Below are 22,049 nucleotides of genomic sequence, written 5' to 3'. Positions count from 1 at the left end.
TAAATAAATAACGGGGGAGGCGGGCTCTTGCGTCCCTGGCCACTCATAACAGAGAAGACTGTTCCAGCTTCAACAGACTCAGCGAATCGATAAGAGAGCAATCGAACTAGGAAAGCCCTCGAAAAGGAGTTCCAGCGCAAGATGATGCTGAGGGGCGCGTGACGACTGAGCGCTAACTTTAAAAGCTAATAATTCATACTCTGGTTTGTTTCTTTTTTTAAAGCGTACCGTGCCTTAAATCCGAAACGCTGGAGCTCTTTTTATTGCCTCCAAAGAACTAAAGGCAACAAAGGTGAAGGCACTCTGTGCGTGCTCAACGGTATCTTTTCGCCCACCTGGACCCTGGTATGGAAAATCTTGGGCGCTTGGATTTTGGACGAAGTACGACTCGAAAGGCCGGGGTTCTGCAAAGGCACAAGAATCAGGCCTCGCAAGGGTTGCATCACTTTAAAATATGGGTTGCATGATCTGCCCCATTCAAAGTGCCCCTTTTTTATTTTGCAGCGTGTCAAAAAGATGGATTTTAGCCCATCGTTTTGTGTTCCTACCTTGGAGATTAGTCAAGCATTCAGTACCCACCCAATTCCTGTATGTTCCCTTCCTAAATATAACAAATGGCATTTGCACTGAGAGGTTTCCCAAACAGAAGCTTTGCTATGTATGATATATAGTCAGGGTCAGGTCTGCATTCTTGCCTGCTCCCCACTTCCACCCTTAGAAGACTGCCGGGGGTGGGGCGGTCAGGCCAAGGGATGTATGTGTATATATTGTCGTATGTGCTAGAGCAGGCTTTCCCAAACTTGGGTCTCCAGGTGTTTTTGGACTACAACTCCCACCATCCCTAGCTAGCAGGACCAGGGATTATGGGAACTGTAGTCCAAAAATATCTGGAAAGTTTGGGAAATCCTGCACTAGAGTGATGACACCACAACTAGTGTAAATGAGCTCTAGTCTGTTCTTATTTTTCTACTATGGGTACCAACTGATGCTGGTACATATCCCCCCCGATATACCCATGTTGCTGGTAAATTGACAGCTTTTAATCCATAGTACCAAAGGTGGCAGGTGGCACTGTGGGTTAAACCACAGAGCCTAGTGTTTGCTGATCAGAAGGTTGGCGGTTTGAATTCCCGCGATGGGGTGAGCTCCCATTGCTCGGTCCCAGCTCCTGCCCACCTAGCAGTTTGAAAGTACGTCAAAAGTGCAAGTAGATAAACAGGTACAGCTCCGGCAGGAAGGTAAACGCCGTTTCCGTGCGCTGCTCTGGTTCGCCAGAAGCGGCTTTGTCATGCTGTCCACATGACCCAGAAGCTGTATGCTGGCTCCCTCGGCCAGTAACGCGAGATGAGCGCCACAACCCCAGAGTTGGACACGACTGGACCTAATGGTCAGGGGTCCCTTTACCTTTACCTTACCAAGCGCTGTATGTAATAATGCATGCCTTGTAAGCAGTATCGTACAACTGGCTTATTCAAGACACTTTCTCTCTACGCCAGTTATAGGGGCTACCTTTCAATGTAACATTAAACAAGTGTGCTGATTTTCATTGGCCAGATGTCTCATGTTCCAGACTTGTGCCCTGATCTGTGCTGTAACCATACACTTAGTAGTCCCCACCCACCAAATTTCTCCACTGAGAGAGGAAAGAGAATCAGTAACTGAAATGAAGGGAGGCAAATGATGGAAAGCAAAGCACAAGCCCAGCTTCCTAACCACCGCAACTTCTTGATTGTGTATGTGGTGAGAGAACCCACAGGCACTGCACTTGTCTGCAACAGCAGCAGTAGTAATAATCATATTTTTTATATGCCACCCATCTGACTGGGTTGCCCCAGCCACTCTGGGTGGCTTCCAGCAAATTAAAACATCAAACACAGTAAAACAGCAAACATTAAAAGCTTCCCTATACAGGGCTGCCTACAGGGATTCCAACATGGCAGGGATGATGTTGCCAGCCTTTATGTCATATTTGCAGACATCTTTGTAATGCAGAGTTGGTCAGCCAGCTCTCCAATATGTCCACATGTTCATTCTGTGAATATGACCAAGCCAGCACAGATGTTGCTGAGACAGGACTGCGAACATGCTGGGAATGTGGACTTGGGAGAGACTTTGTCTGAGGCTCTGTCCTGCCACGCGATGCCCATAACTTTGGCCGTTGTGGTAAATCTTCCCATTTCGCAAGCTGCCTTGAGCACTATGGACAGGCAGCATACAATTAAGATGATGATATTGGCCAGTGTAGCATAGTGGTTCGGACTGAGTCCCCACTCAGCCATGAAGCTCCCTGGGTGACCTTGGACCAACCACTATTGCTCAGCCTAACCGTGGGTCCCTGGGGCTGTGGGTGCCATGCAACGTCGTGCATGGCCATGGCACCGAAACCTATGGGTGCCTTTAATAATTCATGGAGGGGAGGAGGGGAGTCCTAAGAGTCAAGAGAATCTTATTTTATTTGCAATGTTTTCAAGAATGTTAATTGTGTGATTTTGTAAAACCAAATAAAATTATTAAAAAAGAAAGAAAATCCGTGAATGCCTGGCCCCTTCATGGGAAATTTTGTGGCTGTGCAAGGGCCCTGGCACCTATGCAGGGTTGTTGCTGCGAGGACAACAACATGGGGAAGGGGAGAACCACGAGCGTCCCCTCGAGCTCCTTGGCAGAAAAAAGGCAGTGTACAAATGTGATTAAAAAATGTGCAAGCCATGGGGCTACTTAAAGCAAACAGTCTAATTTGTCAACGCCTAAATGATATCGAGCGTCAGAACAACTTGGCCACAATAAGGAAATTTTGCCCATGGTATGACTATTTTCCACCTTCCCATTTCAGCTGTCTGGAACCCTATCTGCATAACCTAGCAATTCAAAAACATAGGTGCACTTTTACTCTCAAAAGATTGAACGCATTGCCCTCAGCTGTACTCAAGGGACGGTTCCAATAGATTCCACATGAAAAACGCTTACGTCCCTGTGGAGATGGCAGTACCGAATCAGTGGCGCATGCCCTTCTGGCTTGCACTCTTTATAAAGACTTGAGGAATGAGATTACCACCCCTCTTTTATTGTGCATTCCTGGTCGCCCAGCCACTGCCACAGTGTCCTTTCTCTTGGAAGATCAACATGAGCAGATGACAGCAAAGGCTGCAAGGTTTTTAGCTGGGGGCAATCAGAATAAGGCCCACTATTTGACTGCTGCTGATTCAGGACCCTAAAGTGTGTTTTATATATAATCGACTTTTTATTTCTGTTATTTGTATAACGTATTGTTGTTTTATTGCTATGGCCGATGGCTGACGCAAATAAAGATAAATTCATTCCTTCATTCTCTCTTTCCTCTGGGACTGCACTGGGCTCAGCGCTGAGGTTTGGGGGGGACCTGGCATTCTCCGGCGGGCTGCACCTTTAAGAACAGAGCCCTGGCCGCCGGTTGCCAGGAGGAACCATCCTGAGGTAACCGGGTAAGGCGGCCGCCCTGTTTTGGCAGCTTCCCTTCGGCTCCCCGCAGCAGCAGCAGCCGCCTCCTCCTCCTCCTTCTTCTTCTTCTCCGGCCTCGCGCGCCCGTGAGGCGGCCCTTGCTCCCGCGCGCCATTGAGGCCTTGCCGGCAGGCCCCGCTCTCCCCTCCGCGGCGCCCGGCGTCTGTCGCCCCTCTGCGCCCGGCCGAGAGGCCCCCCTGGCGCGGCTTCCTCGGCGGCCGCTACGGGGCGTGCTCGGCGGCCAGGGAGCATGCTCAGAGGACGGGCGCCGGCGGGCTGGGGAGGCCGGCCGCGGAAGGAAGCGGCGCCCGTAGCCCGCCGGTAAACAACCTCCTCCTCCTCCGGCGGCGGCGCTGCTCCCGCTCCCGCTCCCGGGCTCCTTCATGGAGCGAAGGGGGAGCTCCAAGGGCGACCTGCACCCCCGAGGCGGAGGCGGCGGAGGCTCCAGGGGTCCCGTGCTGCACATCGCGGTGGTCGGCTTCCACCACAAGAAGGGCTGCCAGGTGAGGAGGGGTCTCCTTCTTCTCTTCTCTTCCCTCTCCTCGCTCCTTCCCTTGAGCCTTGTCACCCGAGGTTCCCTCCCCCTTTCACGCGTGAGAATCGTAGGCTTGGAAGGGGATCCCGGGGGTCATCTAGACCAACCCCTTGCAGTGCACGGATCCTGCCCACAGCCGACCCTGGGTGGGCTCCAACCACCAGCCTTCTGGTTAGCAGCCAAGAAGGAGAACAATTTGTGGAGGAGCCTTATCGCCTTGGGCAAGGCGAGTTTTGTTTTTTAAACCGCTCGGACTATTTATTTATTTAGTGAATAATTTGCACACCGCTTGATGGTTTTTGTCCCCCCCCCCCAAAAAAAAAAACACCACACACACAACACAAAAACCCTCCAAGCGCAGGGTTTCTGTTCGCCCAGGCTGGTCCTGTTTACACACCTGCTTTAGCATCTGAGGAAATGTGCATTACAGCGACATCCTTGATTTGATTCGACTTTGCATTTTTACGCCGCGAACCCTCCTGAGATCATCGGATGAAGGGCGGTATGAAAATTGAACAAATAATGAAAGAAATCACCACCACCACCCTGCAATACTTTTATTATGGGGGAACGAAACAGTAGAGCGATCAGCTCCAACCTTTCAGTGAATGCTCCTTGTTGGCTGTGGAGTGCAGATTTTAGTTTACTTGTTTGAGGAAGGATAGCTACCATCAGTCTGTAACAGAGCATGAGACTCTTCCTCTCAGGGTTGCTGGTTCAGGTCCCACACTGGGCGAAATATTCTTGCATTGCAGGGAGTTGGATTAGATGGGCTTCAAGGCCCCTTCCAGCTTTACAATTCTATCATTCTGTGAAATGATCCTAAACATATTTACTAGGGAGTAATGCTATAGGACTCGCCATGCAGTCCTCTGCATGGAGGTAAGTAAAATGAGGTCTGGGCTCACCTCTGTGGCGTTAGACACATATGCCTGGGGTTAAGTTGGCAGAATTATCTTTGTATCTGCTTGTGGAAGGCATTAAATAAGGGAATGGGGGCAGGGGCAGTGAAAGGGACTTTAAAGGATTGTCATTTGAAATGAATGCTCTCGAAACATGCTTCTGTCACAGAGCTCTCCCTGCTGCTGAAGTTAGACAAGATGACCTTTGACCAGGGTGGATTTGATTTAAATGATATCGATTTAAATCACGATTTAAATCACTAGTCAGTAAGACTTGATTTAAATCATTTTTTTACAGAAAGACTCATGCTTGCTGGTATAATCTTAATATTTACAACCAGATAATAAATTTTCAGAGTAATTTTGACAGTTACATCAAAAATTACTGATTTGGTTATACTATTAGAAATAGACAGATAATTATGAAATTATTGTGAGGTTTAATAAGTTATCTGTTTATATTTGGACACCTTTTCTGCTGTACTTTATTGGAAGGAGAAAAACAATCATTTCCTTAATAACAAATTAAACAATTTATTTAAGTAAAACAATAACATTATAGCATAGAAATCCATGTTTGTTAACTGATGTGGTTAAACGGTTAAAAAAAAACTTAGACTGAGTTTTAGCACACATGAAAAACTTAAAACAAATCCTTATTTCCTGATGAATAACCTTTGGACTATAATGTAACTTAAACAGAAAACTATCTTTAGAAAGATTTTTTTCCTCCAAAAGCATTTTATTTTTAAAAATCTGATTTTTTTATTTTTTTTAATCATTGATTTTTATCCACCCTGGCTTTTCAGTCAGTTTTCCCTCTTGTTCAGTACCCTGTTTCCAGCAGTTGCCCATCAGAAGTTTTTTTTAAGTCCACAAGTAGGACAAATTTTGTTAGTGCCTGCATTGGGTGCATATGTTTATATATATAGAGTACCTAAAAGTGGCCATAAAACCCGAGTAGCAAGTGAAAGAGTGTGATACTACTTAGCATGGCATCAGCTGAAGAGTTATTAGAGAGGCTTCTTCTTTTCATTTTATTGTCCCCCCCCCCCCTTTGCTTAACTTGCAGTATTTAACCTGCAAATAAAAAGTACATTTCTTGAACTGCAATACATTTCTTACATACTATGAGACTCAGGTATGGCCTTTTATGATGAAGCACATTTCTATGGCAAAGATCTATACCTTGGAAGTATGCGCTCTGAATTCAAGAGAGCTTCCTTCAAGGTGGACATGTTGAACTTCAGTGTAATAAATATGTGTATGTGTGATTTAGGGCTTTTTCTTTTCCATGCTTTATGAATAGACTATGTCATTTTTTGTTTGACCTTGTTTAAATAATATATTGTGCTTTGTGGGTGAGGCTGTGATTACTTTGTCTGGCATCAACAGAACTTAGTTTGTAAAGAAGGAATGACTCAGTTTGTCAGCTGTAGTTAATATGCTGTACTTATACATGGGAACATTTACTCAGTTAGAAAAAAAAGATTTTCTCAGGTTTCAGACTCAAAAGGTTGTATGTTTAGCAGAAGGTGCAAAATTTCAGGTAGATCTGAAGAGAAGTGGCAGAACAAGTTGTGAGTATTATCAGGTAAAGGTATCTCTCAACTTAGATAGCCGTTTTAAATGTAAATAATGATTATGAATGGACAAAGACAGAAAATTGATTTTGAAAAATGTGGCTAAACTTCATAGTCCTGAGCACGTTGACTAGGGTGTAAAATTCACTGCTGAACTCAGTGGGAGTTTTGTGTGGGTAAACTTGCCTGGGATTTGGTCACAGGCTGGCTGATTCTTTGTGTGTGTGTATTCTTATGTTAAGTTCACTCAGACTTGTGTAACATTCTTCCTGGTGGGCACTTAATTGACTGATGCAAATTGGCACAGTTTGATAATGTTTTATAGACATTTCTTGGGAAACAAGTTTTCTCCCTCCAACCAAAGTTGAGCTTTTTTTACAATATTACCCCAGGACATATACTGCCGCGGGGCCGGATTAAATCGACTAGCGGGCGGGATTAGGCCCCTGAAACGGAATTTGAACATGCCTGGTCCAGGATGATTATCAGGGTCCCTTCCAGCTATACAATACAATTATTCTGTTCTGTGAACACTGTTTATTACTCAGTGGAGACAGTACTGTGTCTAAGAAGGCAGGTCTAAGAAGGCAGTTCTCAGAAACTGACCCCAGCACCTAACTGTTTGATGCAGCCAGCCAAGTGATTGTTGCCCATCAGATTTGTTACTTGGTTGTTGTTTAGTCGTGTCCGACTCTTCGTAACCCCATGGACCAGAGCACGCCAGGCACTCTTGTCTTCCACTGTCTCCCGCAGTTTGGTCAAACTCATCTTGGTAGCTTCAAGAACACTGTCCTACCAACTCGTCCTCTGTCGTCCCCTTCTCCTTGTGCTCTCCATCTTTCCCAACATCAGGGTCTTTTCCAGGGCGTCTTCTCTTCTCATGAGGTGGCCAAAGTATTGGAGCCTCAGCTTCAGGATCTGTCCTTCCAGTGAGCACTCAGGGCTGATTTCCTTCAGAATGGATAGGTTTGATCTTGCAGTCCATGGGACTCTGAGTCAAGAGTCTCCTCCAGCACCATAATTCAAAAGCATCAATTCTTTGGTGATCAGCCTTCTTTATGGTCCAGCTCTCACTTCCATACATCACTACTGGGAAAACCATAGCTTTAACTATACGGAGCTTCGTCAGCAAGGTTACTTGGTACTAATTATTAAATTTTTCTGCCTTTTGAATAGAATAGAAATACTTTAGAATAGAAATACTTTATTGTCACTGTACCACATGTTTACAGTGAGATTAAACATAACAACTTTTCCCGTCCAACACACAGATTGTTACTTTCCAGGAAGTTTTTGTCTCTCAAAGCAGCACACAGAATAGAAAAAGAAAAGCAGAAAAGGAGACAGGCCTTTCTTTTAGGCCAGGCATGTCCCATGTCCATTTGGGGGGCCTAATCTGGTCCGCTGGTCAATTTAATTGGCAGTATATGTCCTGGGTTAAAATCCTTATAAAAGCTCAACAACTTTGGTTGGCCCTCACGCATGTTCACTTCATCAGATCCGGCCCGCTTTGAAAAAAGTTTGGGCACCCCTGCTTTAGGCTTACAAACTAAAAAAGAGAGGGCCCATAAGGAAAAGGGAGTAGAGAGAAAAAGTGCAGAAGAGAGATCAGTTCATCAAGGCCAAAACAAGGCAGTGATCTATAAGAGAGCATATACCATATTTTTCCGTCTATAAGATGCCCCCATGTATAAGACCCCGCCCCTATTTGGGGGGACTCAGATTTAAGAAAATGGGAGGCGATGTATCCATGTATAAGACACCCCCAAATTTTTGACATTTTTAAGGTTAAAAAAACCCCTAGTCTTATACACGGAAAAATATGGTATATCCTGTTTGGGCAAGCTGATTGTGCCTTGGTTCTGTTACTGCTTGAATAGTGATGGGCTCTTGTTCCTTTGACTGATGGATGGGGCCAGAGAGTCCTCCCCCCCCCCCAATGTATCTGCACTCCCAGGCTCACAGACAGCTGCAGCTAAGTGGTCTTTTAGGCATGATGGAGGAGAAAAGTGATCTTCCTCTTAGTATTCCTTCTGTGGCTGATGGATGGAGCAAGTTGGTGTCCTTGCCTTTATGCTATTCCTGATAGGCATTGGGTAGGTGAGCTTCCCGTGGCCCCAGAGCCCCCAGCTGATGGCAGAAGCCAGAGTGCACTTCCTTTCTTTAGTCCTGTTCCAGTACTTTTTCTAGGAAGGCAGTTGAACTTCTCTCAGAAACTGACTACAGTAGCTGATGGTTTGGCATGATGTCAAGTGATGGTTGCCTTGCAGAGGGACCATTTGTTACTGATTAAATTATACTGCCCTTTCCCATCCAATACATAGATTATTAGCTTTTTGATAGCTTTCCCTTCCTGAGTCCTGGATAGCTCAGAGTGTGGTGCTGATGATGCCAAGGTTGCAGGTTCAATCCTTGTATGGGGCAGTTGCATATTCTTGCATTGCAGGGGGTTGGACTAGATGATCCTCAGGGCCCCTTCCAGCTCTACAATTCTATGATTCCAAAGAACTACATGCCACCAATGGTGCTTTATGCTTATATTTCCCAAATAGCAGCCCTTTTGCCACAGGACAAGCCATTCTTTGAAACTGAAAGGAATATCAAATGCTGTTTGTTATAAGGTACACACTGTTTTTCAAAAAGTGAGAAATCCCACAGGGTATACCTTGGGTGTGTCTAAAGTAGCCTTTTAACTCAGAGGTAACAGAACTATCATTAGCTGCCTTGCTTCCTCACACTAATAAGACTAATTATATTTCTTCTCTGTAACTAGTTTGTGGCAACTATTTTTCCAGATGTGGCAGGAACTTTGATGTTGGGCTACTATAATATGTTCGCCATAATTCTTAACACACATTGTTTAATGTTTTCCCTTTTCTTTTCTGCTCAGTCACACAATTTCCCTAAAGATGTAAAGGTTACCTGCTTTATAAGCAATTCTGGACAACATTCCTTGAGAACAAAAATATACAATATATTGTTTGTCAAAGCTCCAGTTTGAACTCATGTTTAGCTTGATTCTGCAATTGGTTGAGCACCTTTTAGGCCTTTGGGTGCCTCGTCATTTGTGATAACTAGCCTTAGCTAGAGCTAGCATTGCATAAGGCACCAGATTCCTTATAAGGAGGAGGATAAATTGAAATTGTCCTGCAGAGCTGATGAGCAGAGTTTATGAAATCATAATTTTTCTTCCTCATCATTTCAAATATAAGCATAATGTGAAATTAAGACATAATAGACTTCACTTAACTTGTTGTAAATCTCATCTTTTTTCAGGGTGAGGGGGGAGACACAAGGTGGCTTATGTAATTCCAAAATAAAACAAACGGATAATTAAAAATAAGAAACCTTTTTAAATAGCAGCAGAAGTATTAAGAAGTCTCTCTCCTGTGTACCCATTTGTACAAAGAAAAACCTCAAAAGTTAAGCAAAAATACTGGGCATGCTCACAACAAACTGTGCCTACAGTTTGATTCAATCCTGACAAGACAGAAAAATGGTCACATAATTAGGCTTCAGTCATTTCTGGGGCATTCTTGAGTTCTGTATTCCATGGGTTACTGTCCCTGCTATGAATTAGAAATATGTTCCTGACACAACATGGAATAAAGTTCTTCCCAGATGACTAGCAAATTGCTCCAATTAGAGAGAAGTGTCATAATTTCTGCTCCGATGCCTACCTTGTGACACTGATGTTTCCCATTTGGATAACTGCCTTTTGTGAATATGCCATAAGGAAGAAAGAGGTCATCTACTTTTGAAATTGGATTAGGGAGATCTGTGGTAGAATCTTAGCTGAAGTTGCATATCTTGATGAGCTTTTTGTTTTGAAGCTATTATCGTTGAATGATGATTCTTGCAAAGAACTAGGGCTTTTCACCTTGAATCCATTTATTTTCCCAAATTAGATTTCCTGAAAACGGGGACTTTGTTAGCTGTTGCATACCTGCATTACTCTGTGGTTTAAAAAATAAAATATAGTTCTTAATTGTATTATTTTATTGAATAAAAAAAGTTACTTTTTGTGTACTGAGGTACATTTTTAAAAGAATGACAAAGCTATATCTTTATGAAATTTTAGGTGGAATTTAGAGGCAACAAACAGGAAAGGATTTTGGGAGGAGCATAGTCAACCCACATCTTGTGGACCTTCTTAAACTAGGGGGGTCTGATGAACAGATAAGAGTTTTTTGCAAGCAGAGTCTGGCTCATTAATTTCAGTGTCATGTTATTTTGTGTGTGTAAGAGCCTGAGAGAACTTGGACTTTGACCACACCTTAACATGGCAATAATTCCCTAAATTGGTCTTACTTTAAAAATATTAAACTATTTCAACACCTTTTGGAGGATTTTGCTTTTTTAAGTTGTAGAGGTGCTCTTAGGAATTAAAATTCACAATCTAAAATGTTCCATTACTGAGTACAAAGGGCAACACCATGGGAGGAACTCCCCCCTCACTTGCTATTTTGAGAAATTAACTACATTTTCACAATATTTGCCATTTAATATACAGTGGTACCTCGGGTTACATACGCTTCAGGTTACAGACTCCGCTAACCCAGAAATAATGCTTCAGGTTAAGAACTTTGCTTCAGGATAAGAACAGAAATCATGCTCTGGCGGTGCAGTGGCAGTGGGAGGTCCCATTAGCTAAAGTGGTGCTTCAGGTTAAGAACAGTTTCAGGTTAAGAACGGACCTCTGGAATGAATTAAGTACATAACCAGAGGTACCACTGTAAGCTATAATGTGTCTTAATGAATTTGGTCTCTTCAGTAATACTGCCTGTGTGTTTTGTTATCACTGAATTTCATTCTGTGTATTTTATAGATGTTCCCATGTTCTAGCTTTCAACAAGTGTAAAGTTGTTGTGACCGCTGCATTAGCTGGTAATCTCTTGAGAGAGATATGTACAATAAGCAAAGGTTTATGGAGGATTGGGTGTCAGGTGGTTTGTTTTATGTATTGATACGCATTAATAATTAGAATTTTCCTTAAATAAGGGATGCCCAATGCAGTATCCATTATCCCCCACCATCCCTAATGTCTTACACTTTCACGTTCCCCCCCCCCCCATGTTGACTGGATTGATGGGAACAATTATTTGTTTTAGGGAAAAGAAGCGCAAAAATGGGATTGCTTACCCATTTTTCAGGGACATGGGTGGCGCTGTGGGTTAAACCACAGAGCCTAGGGCTTGCTGATCAGAAGTTTGGCGGTTCGAATCCCCGCAACGGGGTGAGCTCCCGTTGCTCAGTCCCAGCTCCTGCCCACCTAGCAGTTCGAAAGCACGTCAAAGTGCAAGTAGATAAATAGGTACCGCTCTGGCGGGAAGGTAAACGGCGTTTCCGTGCACTGCTCTGGTTCGCCAGAAGTGGCTTAGTCATGCTGGCCACATGACCCAGAAGCTGTACGCCGGCTCCCTCGGCCAGTAACGTGAGATGAGCGCCGCAACCCCAGAGTCGGACACGACTGGACCTAATGGTCAGGGGTCCCTTTACCTTTACCTTTACCCATTTACCACTTAGATATCAGGTTACTGGCTGCTGGGTTTGGTGCGTCACTCCTCTGTTCCAATGTAGCAATTCACTGAACGCAACGTATCTGTTTGCAGGTTGAGTTCTCTTACCCTCCCCTAATCCCAGGAGAAGGCCACGACAATCCCAGTTTGCCAGAAGAATGGAAATACTTGCCTTTCCTAGCATTGCCGGATGGTGCTCACAACTATCAAGAAGGTAAGGAGTCATTTGGGGTGGTTCTGCTCAATGCAGTGGTGGAGCGAGCTGCTCGGTCACCTGGGGCGGGAAACCCGGGGACCCAGCGGCGGCACACGTGCGCAGCATCGCTGCGCCCGACTCATGCATCATACGCAGCGGCGTGTGCGCAGTGTGCATAATGCACTGCGCATGTGTGCTGCGACATAGCGGTGCCGCTGGGCAGGACCCGGACAGACCGCAGGGTGGAGCAGCTTTGCTCCGCGGCTTGTGAGCAGGTTTGCAAGCAGGCTGTGGGGTGAAGCTACTCTGCCCCGGGACCCAAGTGTCACCCCCTCCCCTGGAACCCAGGGCATCCCACCCCCTTGCTCCGCCCCTGGCCCAATGTTGTGTGGATTACATGAACAAGCACACATTGTCTAAAGAATTCAGCACCCTGAAAATCTCAGCATTTTTTTATTTTATAGAAACCGGGTTTCTAGCTCCTGCGGGTGCAAAGGTAAAGCGCAAAATATTCCACCGAGAATAAATTAGGCAAGGCGACAGACGTACACAAATTTAGTACATAAACTAGTGGGCACACACTAACTAGTTAATGTTTACCTGCTTCTAACTGCACCAAGTGAAACATTCCTAGATGTCGCAGCCCCAAATGCAAAGGCAAAACACAGCTGCAGGCCAATCTGTTCCTATGGCAACAAAGCATTAGTGCATAGTTTGGGTAAAAGCAAAAGTAATGGTTAGAAAGCTATCATAGCAACAAAGCAATCAGACCTGTTCAGTTGAAAGCATTCTCCTGGGTATCAGCTGTAAAGTGTAAGACAGCTGTTCTTAGAGCAAGTGCTCTCTTCTTGTAAGGCTGCCATTCAAGCTTGATGTTCTTTGCCGATTAATACCGACAATTGAAAACAATAAATCCAGTTGATCACAAGAAGCTTGATTTTATATCTGTAGAACCTTGGTCAGCAGCTTTTTTCTTCATTTGAAGTGGGAGTGAGAGATGGTGGACAGGAGCCCCATCCTGGCCAGCTCTTAGAGTAGCTGACAAGCAAGTTATTAGCAAACTTTTCTCTATACCTTTTTTGCCTCAGATTTGGCAGGAAGTATGCTTTTGGCTTATCCTGACAATAAAGGCTCTAACACTGATTAGCTAAGTTTGCGGAAGGTGGGGCTTGGAATGTTCACTTAATCAGGAAACTTAAATTGTTTGCTGTCCATCTTCTGTGAGGAAAGCAAATGTCAGTTTGGCTAGGATTAAAACCTGACATACGGGTGGCTGTGGTGGATTGGGAAATCCTGGGAGGGAGTGAAGGCAAAGGGACTGAAGGAAGGGTGCATGGATCCAAGCGGTTTTCTGTTTGCCCTGCCACTTACCCCAAGAAAACCTGCTCTTTACTGCTGAATCGGAGCAGACATACTGGTAAGTCTGTGAAAAACTCTATGGACATTTGATCCGATTCAGTGCTGAAGAGCAGGTTTTTCTGAGGGAAAGTGGAAGTGTGGATGAGCCCTGAGAAAGAGAAACCCTGGGGAGAATATGAGAGGCAGTGAAGAATGAAAAGAAGCAGGTGATAAGGAGGCTGTCCTATGGGGCAGGGCTGGGGAGATTGGCTGGTCAACAAACAGAGTGATTAAAGAAAGTTCAGTTACAGGTGGGTAGCCGTGTTGGTCTGCCATAGTCAAAACAAAATCGAAAATTCTTTCTAGTAGCACCTTAGAGACCAACTGAGTTTGTTCCTGGTATGAGCTTTCGTGTGCATGCACACTTCTTCAGATACCAGCACCTTAGAGACCAACTGAGTTTGTTCCTGGTATGAGCTTTCGTGTGCATGCACACTTCTTCAGATACCTGAAGAAGCTATCTGAAGAAGTGTGCATGCACACGAAAGCTCATACCAGGAACAAACTCAGTTGGTCTCTAAGGTGCTACTAGAAAGAATTAAAGAAAGTTCAGTAAAGAAAGCTGCATAATGAAAAGCTGGAAGCCAAGGAAACCACGGGTGGTGGAGGTGTGAAGTTGAGGAATGGCCAAAAAAGGTAGGCCTCAGGCAAAGCTTCAGTTAGGGCCTAGAAACCGGAGTAGTTCTCCTTACCAGCCAGAAGGAAATAAGCCAAGAAAGGAGAGAGACAAAGAGACTTATTGACAGAATTTGGATCACAGGCTGACAGAAAGGCCGCTGGTTGTGGTTTCTGCTGTCATTGCAGCATTGTGACCCGGTGATTCTGAGAGGAGGATGTCAAGAGTCAAGGAACGGTGGTGGTGCCAAGTTTCACCTGTGGATTTCAACTAACCAGCCAGTTCTTGGGCAGCAGGTTTATAGTTCCCTGGAATGGGATAGGGAGCAGCAGCTGCAAGATACAGTTTCTTATTGCTGCTGACTGAGGTGTACTCCTGGCTGTTACAAAAAGATCCATTGATGGATAAACAAAATTAATTTCCCCCAGGGCAGTAAAATAGCTTGAGCAGGCTTTGCACGGTAATGTAAAATACACATGTAGACCCATGTTCTACCCATTATTCCACACTATAATATTTTGGTTTTTTTTCTGGACATGTTAGGCTAGCTTCCAAATTGGCTCTTAGGGTGATATCGAGCAGGATAATACTGTAGAAACTTCATACCTCTAGTGAATGGTAAGACCATTTCGTTCCTCTTTCAGACACTGTGTTTTTTCACTTGCCACCAAGAAGCGGAGATCGAAGTACGGTGTATGGTGTCTCATGCTACAGACAGATTGAAGCTAAGGTAATTATATTGCAATTGTGTGAACATTAAAAGAAAAAAGATCTTGTGCAGGAACTTAGGTAGCTTTCTCCAGTTTGGCATCCTCCCAATTTGACCATTTGTACAAAGTATTGGTGCAGATATTGGTATAATGTGAACATTAAGTCTTTGAGTCCCTTGATGCAGAGTAATATTCTTCCTGAAGCTTTTTATGACAGAGCCTCTGTCATATGTTTGAGCTTTTTTCAGTTCTTGTGAATTGTTGCACTTAGCATTTGGCAATTGTCGAGGGACTTTTCATATTGGCCTCTGTACATATTATTCTCTGCACGTTATAAAGTTGTACATATCATTGCCTACCTATCATATGTTCTACTAATAAATTTGTGGATGTTTATTCAAAACCTGCCAAGGAGTCCAAGTCCTTTTATTGATTTTTTAAAATAGTTTGTAAAAAAGTTCCCATTCTTCCTTGAAGTCAGGGTTGTCCTTCCCACATAGTTTATATGGAAGGATGAGGAAATCCCAACAAAAGAACAATGGCAGGAAAGACTGATGAGCTATGCGGAATTGGCAAAAGTTAACACATAGTCATATGTGTTTTAACCTCTTGCTGCATTACTGGATGACTAACTCCTCTATTTACATAAACCCAGAGAAGCTGATAGAGATTATTTTGTTGATTCATGTTTAAATTAGCAGTTGGATGAAGGAGGTGGAAGTTTGCCGTGAGCATTAACTATTAGTTTTCCAGGGGTTTTATGTTTAGAAATAGAGTTGTAAATATATGTCTTTCTTTTGTGGGAGAAACTGATTAGATCTTAACTTAACAGATGTAACTCGAGTTGTATGACCATTTTTCCTTTCTATAAAATGATAGTTTTAAAATAATGAGTTTCTAAATTACTCATTTATATTCTAATATTGTTGCCTTGTCATACTCCAGCAGCATTTATAGTCTGTTAAACCTCTGCAGCAATTTCATAACTCTAACTGGATATCACAGGATATTACAGTGAAAGATTTATGGCAATGGAACTACTGTTTTATTTCACTGTGGCTTTTATAATTTTACTGGTCTTGTCTTCACTTACTACTATTTCTGCATTTAAAAAACAGATCTTATATTACATATCTGTCCATTGGGAACCTGATGGCATCTACACTCCCTTGCTTTTTTGTGCAATTTGGGTGAATTATATGGTGGTACTGTGTGATTTTGGCTAAGAAAGCAACTGACTTTGTGACTCAATTCACACATGATGCAAAACCATGGTTTAGCGTTACAAGAATGAGCCCGTGTGAGCATTAGGTTCACAGTCCCATGCATGCTTTCCTGAAAGTAAGCTCCACTGACCTTGAATTGGTAGATCTATGCATAGGATTGTTTGCCCTGTAAGGATATTGTAAGGACGTTCAGTGGTTGCTCATGAGAAATCAGCCAAACGCAGAACTTCTAAAACTAAGTTCTTTATTGTGCAGATATTTAAAGTGGAGCAAAAGTTCAAACGTCCATCTCATTCCTCTGCAGAGTCCAGGAATGAACCCTTCCGGTTCTTTGTCCAGCAAAAAAAGCGCGGGATCCTGAACCCCCGCCTCCCCCTTCCACGTCTTTCCTGTCCGCGAACTCGGAGCGTGGGAAAATGTCCCTGCTCCCTGCTTCCCCCTTGGTGCTCAGGCTCTGCGATCTCTTCACAGCCCCTGCGCCGACTTCCTGCCTCTAACTCCCCCTCCCCACTGGAGGAATGGTCGCTTCCTGCTGAGGAGGGAGATGACGAACTGGTGAACAAAGGGGGCGGCTCCCTGTACTGCAAGCACTCCCGGGATGCTACCTGTCTTGGGGAGGGGGGTTTCCTGACAGATATTATCTGCTTCAACATTCCTCTTACACAGGAGAAGTGCCTTATTTTTCACAACTAATGTATGTCTTCACATGTAAACTTGTGGAAGCTTCATAAATACATTAAAGTTGATAGGATTACTTGGGGTGCCAAAAGTGTAGACAGTGTATAGGAAAGGGATGGATCTCCTCTTCTATTATTGTATTCAAAGCAAATCTTTTCTTTTGGCTTTTCCTTATTGACCCCTCCTTCCCTCCCTTCTTTTTACCTTCCTTCTCCTTTCTCCATAATGTGCCTAGCGCTTTATCAGACAACATGCCTAGAGGCAGAGCCTGTCCTATTTTTTATTTTGTAGAGTGCTCAGTTGTTTTTATGAATGCTGCAGCTAAATGAGTATTTGTTCCTTGAAGGCGGATGTGTAAAAATACAGTAAAAGCTTGTTCTCTCTTACTCTTTTTCAAAGGCCTTGAAAGTACGGCAAGCAGATATCACCCGAGAAACAGTACAGAAAAGTGTCTGTGTTCTAAGTCAGCTGGTAAGAGATAGTTACATGCCTAAGAAGTAGCCTGTTTGGGGATCTTTCTTTCATGTTAGGCACACTCCTGTTAAAATCCAAGATAAGGGCTTTCTTTCAAAATCGTATTCTAGTAAACAGAAAAATGCCATTTGCGAGCTCGAAAAATGACAGCATTTCTAATTTAATTCATCCCAGAGCATTTTCCCCCCTTAGCTTTGTACGTAAGTGAAATAGGAAACACAACACTTCTGGTCACACTACTTGGTACTCTTTATCATCGTTCAGATCTGTGAGGTCCATCACTGTACAGTTGAGGAACTGAATCTGGAGCATGGTTTGCCCAGCTCCCAACCCAAGATCCAGAAATTTAGCTTTTAGGCCACGTTAACTCTCTCTAACCATGCCTTTTCATGTCACACCTCATGTAACAACTACCTGATGTGAAATACTTTTTGTGAGTGTGATACTCAAAGTTAGATTCTGGAGTTGAATTGCATAAGGAGAGAGATAGAGAGAGAGAGAGATTCTTCATAGAGAAATTGACTTGCGCAAGCAAAGCTTATTTATGTTTCTTTATGTATTGCATTTTTATCCAATTCTTACTCAGAGGTGCTCAAGGTAGTGTGTGTGGTTCTTTCTGCCCTGTTTTATCACAACAGCCCTATGAGGCAGGTTAGACAGAGGGTTAGTGATGGGCCCAGACTCACTCGGTGAACTTCACGGCTGACTTGAACATTGGTTTTGAACCTGAGTTTCCCTGGTCCAACACTGTAACTCTACACCAGCTCTCAGATGGAGCAAGGCAGCCCGATTTTGCCTGTATTTTATCACAGGACTCTGCTCAGATAGGAACACTATCACATTAATAAACTATTGCTCATTTTGACAGCAGGATGACTGACATGGTCAATCATTATAAATAAACTGTTACCTAATGTATGTGTCATTTGTCATCAATTTGAGATCAATATGTGTAATTTGCTTTAAAGGAACAAAAGATTTTTAAAAAAAAAATCCTTCCAGTAGCACCTTAGAGACCAACTAAGTTTGTTCTTCGTATGAGCTTTCGTGTGCATGAGAAGTGTGCATGCACACGAAAGCTCATACGAAGAACAAACTTAGTTGGTCTCTAAGGTGCTACTGGGAAGGAATTTTATTTTTTATTTTGTTTTGACTATGGCAGACCAACACGGCTACCTACCTGTAACTTGCTTTGAAGGGTAGCTGTTTTTGTCCTTGACTGTGTACCTGCCTTTCTTGATGTAACATGATTATGTGTTTTCCTTTCAAGCCTCTGTATGGGCTACTCCAGGCTAAGCTGCAGCTAATTACACATGCCTATTTTGAAGAAAAAGACTTCTCACAAATTTCAATACTTAAGGTAAGTTTTCTGTATAGAAATGCAAACTCTTGTGTGATACTGACCTATGAACCATAGAGGGCTTTCCTTATTATCTATTTGATTCCTAAACTTTAAAGTCACCCTTCCTTCATTTCTACCTGCGTAGCTTTCCTTTCCATTGAAGCAAATGGGGAAGCCCATGCAGACTGAGAGATAGGTGAACTCACTGGAGTCCACAGCCAGGATAGAAAAGAAGGCCCATTGTTTGCATTCAGAAGGTTTCTTTTTCTTGATTTTCTTGTTTTATCTTTTTGCAAACCACTTTGAGGGGTGGGTGCATGCGTGTTTAAACCAAGCAGTGTATTTTTTTTATGAAATAAAGAAAATAGACCAGGGGATGTGAATGTTGTGCTTTCCAGATGTTGATGAACTCAATTCCCATAATCCCTGGACACTGACCATACCAGCTGGATGGAAGTTGGAGTCCAACAGTATCTCAAACAGACTATGTTAGCTACCACTGGTGAAGACCCAGGGGTGGTCAGCCTTGTGGTATCCTTGGGGTTTTCTTGCTATCACACTGAGCTCCACCTGCTGCAAAAAAAGCACACACTTAGAATCAAAGAATTCTGACCCTGGGGTTTGTTTGTTTTTGAGGCCCAGAACCTCATAGTCCTTCCCCACCAAAGTCCATTCCTGGTTACTCCAAGCTTTCTTCATTTCAACAAAGAGCCATTTTGTTGCTACTTTTGTTTAATAGTTGTGAGTCAAAAATGCTTGTTGATCTACTGAAAATCACCCAGGGATCTATTAGGTAGGTCCCAGTCTACTTTCTGCCCAACCCTGGCATAGCCAATACTGAGCTAGGTAAACGAGTGGGTCTGGCTCAGTTTAAGGCAGTGCCCTGTGTTCCAAGATCAGCCTTTCTCAACCTTGGGTCCCCAGATGTTGTTGGACTATAACTCCTATCATTCTTAGCCAACATGGCCAGTGGTCAGGGTGTAGTTCAAGAACATCTGGGGACCCCAGGTTGAGAAAGGCTGTTCTAGAATGAGCCATGGGGAACTATGTGTTGTTTTTCTCAACCAGTGCTTTTCCCCAAACCCCATTGCAAATGAGAGGATTTTCAAATGCCATTGGTGGTGTAGCACATTAAAAAGGGTCAAAGATCCCATTGGGTTTACAGCCGCTCTGGGTTCTACCAAAGGATCTCTTTGGATTCCAGCTGAATCTCTGGAAGTCCATTGTGATGATGTCTGTGTATTTCATGACTCATTGAAAATAATGCCAAGAATCATCTTAGCAGTATAGTATTTTGGCAGATCCGTGCTGTCTGAAGCCTTTTCGTTTATTTTCTAGTAGATGCATTTAGAAAGTGTTTTTAATGCTTTCAAAATTTATGGCTTTTCAGGAACTTTATGAGCATATGAATAGCTCGCTGGGAGGAAGCCCCCTGGAAGGATCACAAGTTTATCTTGGTAAGCAATATTTACTAAATAACACAAATGTTCAATTTCCATTTCCTAAAGTATTTTATTGGTACTAAAATCTAATGCCAAGCCTGCGTGCGCCTAAATAATGTACTAATTATTGTGATTACTTTCCCCATCAGTCACGGGGCTAGATAAACCTGTCACTTTTCTCCTTTTACATAGAATGCTTGTCATTTTCGCTGCTGGGTGAGGAGAGCTGCTCAGATGCTTTTTCAAAATCATGTTTATTCAAAAGTAATGAGTGGATTATTAAAGGCCTATTAAGAGGAGAAGGGCCAGATAATGTTCCTTCCTCCTGGCTTTAATAGGAGAAGGCAGTCAACTATTATTGGTAGTTAAAATCCAATGTGCATTTGTGATCAATGAACCATGTAAGCTCACACAGATTCTTTGCCCCTAAATGCTGGGAAAATAGTACAAAGTCTTTTAATCCTTCTGCCAGCAGGTTTCTCTACATTTATAAGCAGGAAGAGTTGGTGGTTCTTACTAAGGTGTGCTAACTGTTTTGCTGTCCCTACTTTTAGGCCTGTCTCCACGAGATCTTGTCCTTCAGTTTAGACACAAGGTATGTTTCTTCCTGGTGTGCATCCTGAGGGAGGTACATCTACTTCTGCCTTTGCTCTGCTTTTGACAAACAGTGAAGATGCATCTGCTGCAGCAAGGTTCATTAGGGGATTCATTCTCAAATATACTAAGACCGCTCAGTTTGTAAAAGTTACTGTTCTGTGGTTGATAGTTGGCTTAGTTCGTTTGGGCTGAATGTGATGCTTAATAATGAAGCGTTGTAGCTCAGTGGTAGAAGATCTGCTTTGCATGCGGAAGGTCCCAGGCCCACGCCCCCTAAAAACATGGGAAGCTGCTGCCATTAAGTATTGACAACACTGATCTAGATGGACAAAAGATCTGACCTTTTGTGAGGCAGCTTCCTTTCAAGGCAGATCTTGTACTGATGTAGACGGCCTTCAGGTAACATGGCCCCAAACCATTTGAGACTTTAAATATCAAAACTAGCACTTCAAACATGGCCCGGAATTTGTGTCACGTGCTCTGATCATCTTGCACCCACTAGCAATCAAACTCGACAGCCGACATTTCCAAATCATCTTCAGAGGCAGCTCCATGTACAGTGTATTATAGTATCTACTTTGGATGTGACCACCACATGGATTACAGAGACAAGGTCCAGTCCCTCTAGATAGGGTCAGAGGTGGCGTCCCGGTTTCCCCTGGAAAAAAAGGCACTTGTGCTTCCAAAAATAGTGCTGAACCCAAGAGAAACCACAAACTTGTTCCTTCAGGGACGTCAAGGCCCATCAAACAGCAGTTGTACCCCTGTGTCCGGGTCAGCTTCCTTCCCTAAGCATAGCACCTGTATATTATTTGGCCTGAGTTTCAGTTTATTCACCCTTATCCACCTCAGGACTGTCTCCAGGCACCTATTTAAGATTTCCACAGCCTCCCTGGGATTGACAGGTGGAAAAGAGAAGCAGAGTTTGGCATCATCTGCAATTTGTTTTTTTTTTGTTTTTTTTTAAAGATTTTATTATTTTCCATATGCATATATAAAAGAACAAAACATACACAAATACAATAAAAATACAGAAACAATAAACAAATCAAACAAAAACACAATAAACATAAGAAAAACATATACCAACCTGTCTAAACACTTATCTTTATCTCGTTCTTATTCTATCTTCTAAGCATAGAGGACTTCCCCCACACCCTCCACTGCATTGTTGATCCAAATATACTTTAGGTAGCTATATATCTGCTTTCATAACTATTAACCATCTTATTTGTCCTTAGATTCCTTTACTAAAAACATAAATCTTAATCTATTCTCAAATCTTTAGACATTCTTATTTATATCTTATACTATAAAATTCTTACCAAACCCTTAACTTAAATTTATCAAGCTAAAG

The 22,049-nt window shown here is 43.2% G+C and overlaps 1 protein-coding gene across 1 annotated transcript in view; it reads left to right on the top strand.

Annotated features, from left to right (window-relative positions):
- Positions 1-3,841: 3,841 nt before the first annotated feature.
- Positions 3,842-22,049, top strand: part of AVL9 (AVL9 cell migration associated) — a 36,879-nt gene continuing 18,671 nt past the window's right edge. Inside the window, exons 1-7 of the mRNA XM_033165361.1 lie at positions 3,842-3,977; positions 12,107-12,227; positions 14,868-14,953; positions 17,237-17,308; positions 18,582-18,671; positions 20,044-20,110; positions 20,650-20,690. Coding sequence (XP_033021252.1) covers positions 3,858-3,977; positions 12,107-12,227; positions 14,868-14,953; positions 17,237-17,308; positions 18,582-18,671; positions 20,044-20,110; positions 20,650-20,690 — 597 coding nt within the window. The 5' untranslated portion in view covers positions 3,842-3,857. The remainder of the gene's footprint in view (positions 3,978-12,106; positions 12,228-14,867; positions 14,954-17,236; positions 17,309-18,581; positions 18,672-20,043; positions 20,111-20,649; positions 20,691-22,049) is intronic.

Source organism: Lacerta agilis, chromosome 12, assembly GCF_009819535.1.
Source record: "Lacerta agilis isolate rLacAgi1 chromosome 12, rLacAgi1.pri, whole genome shotgun sequence".
Taxonomy (NCBI): Eukaryota; Metazoa; Chordata; class Lepidosauria; order Squamata; family Lacertidae; genus Lacerta; species Lacerta agilis.
The sequence above is the reverse complement of the archived record's forward strand: the minus strand, read 5'-3'. Positions and strand labels throughout refer to the sequence as shown.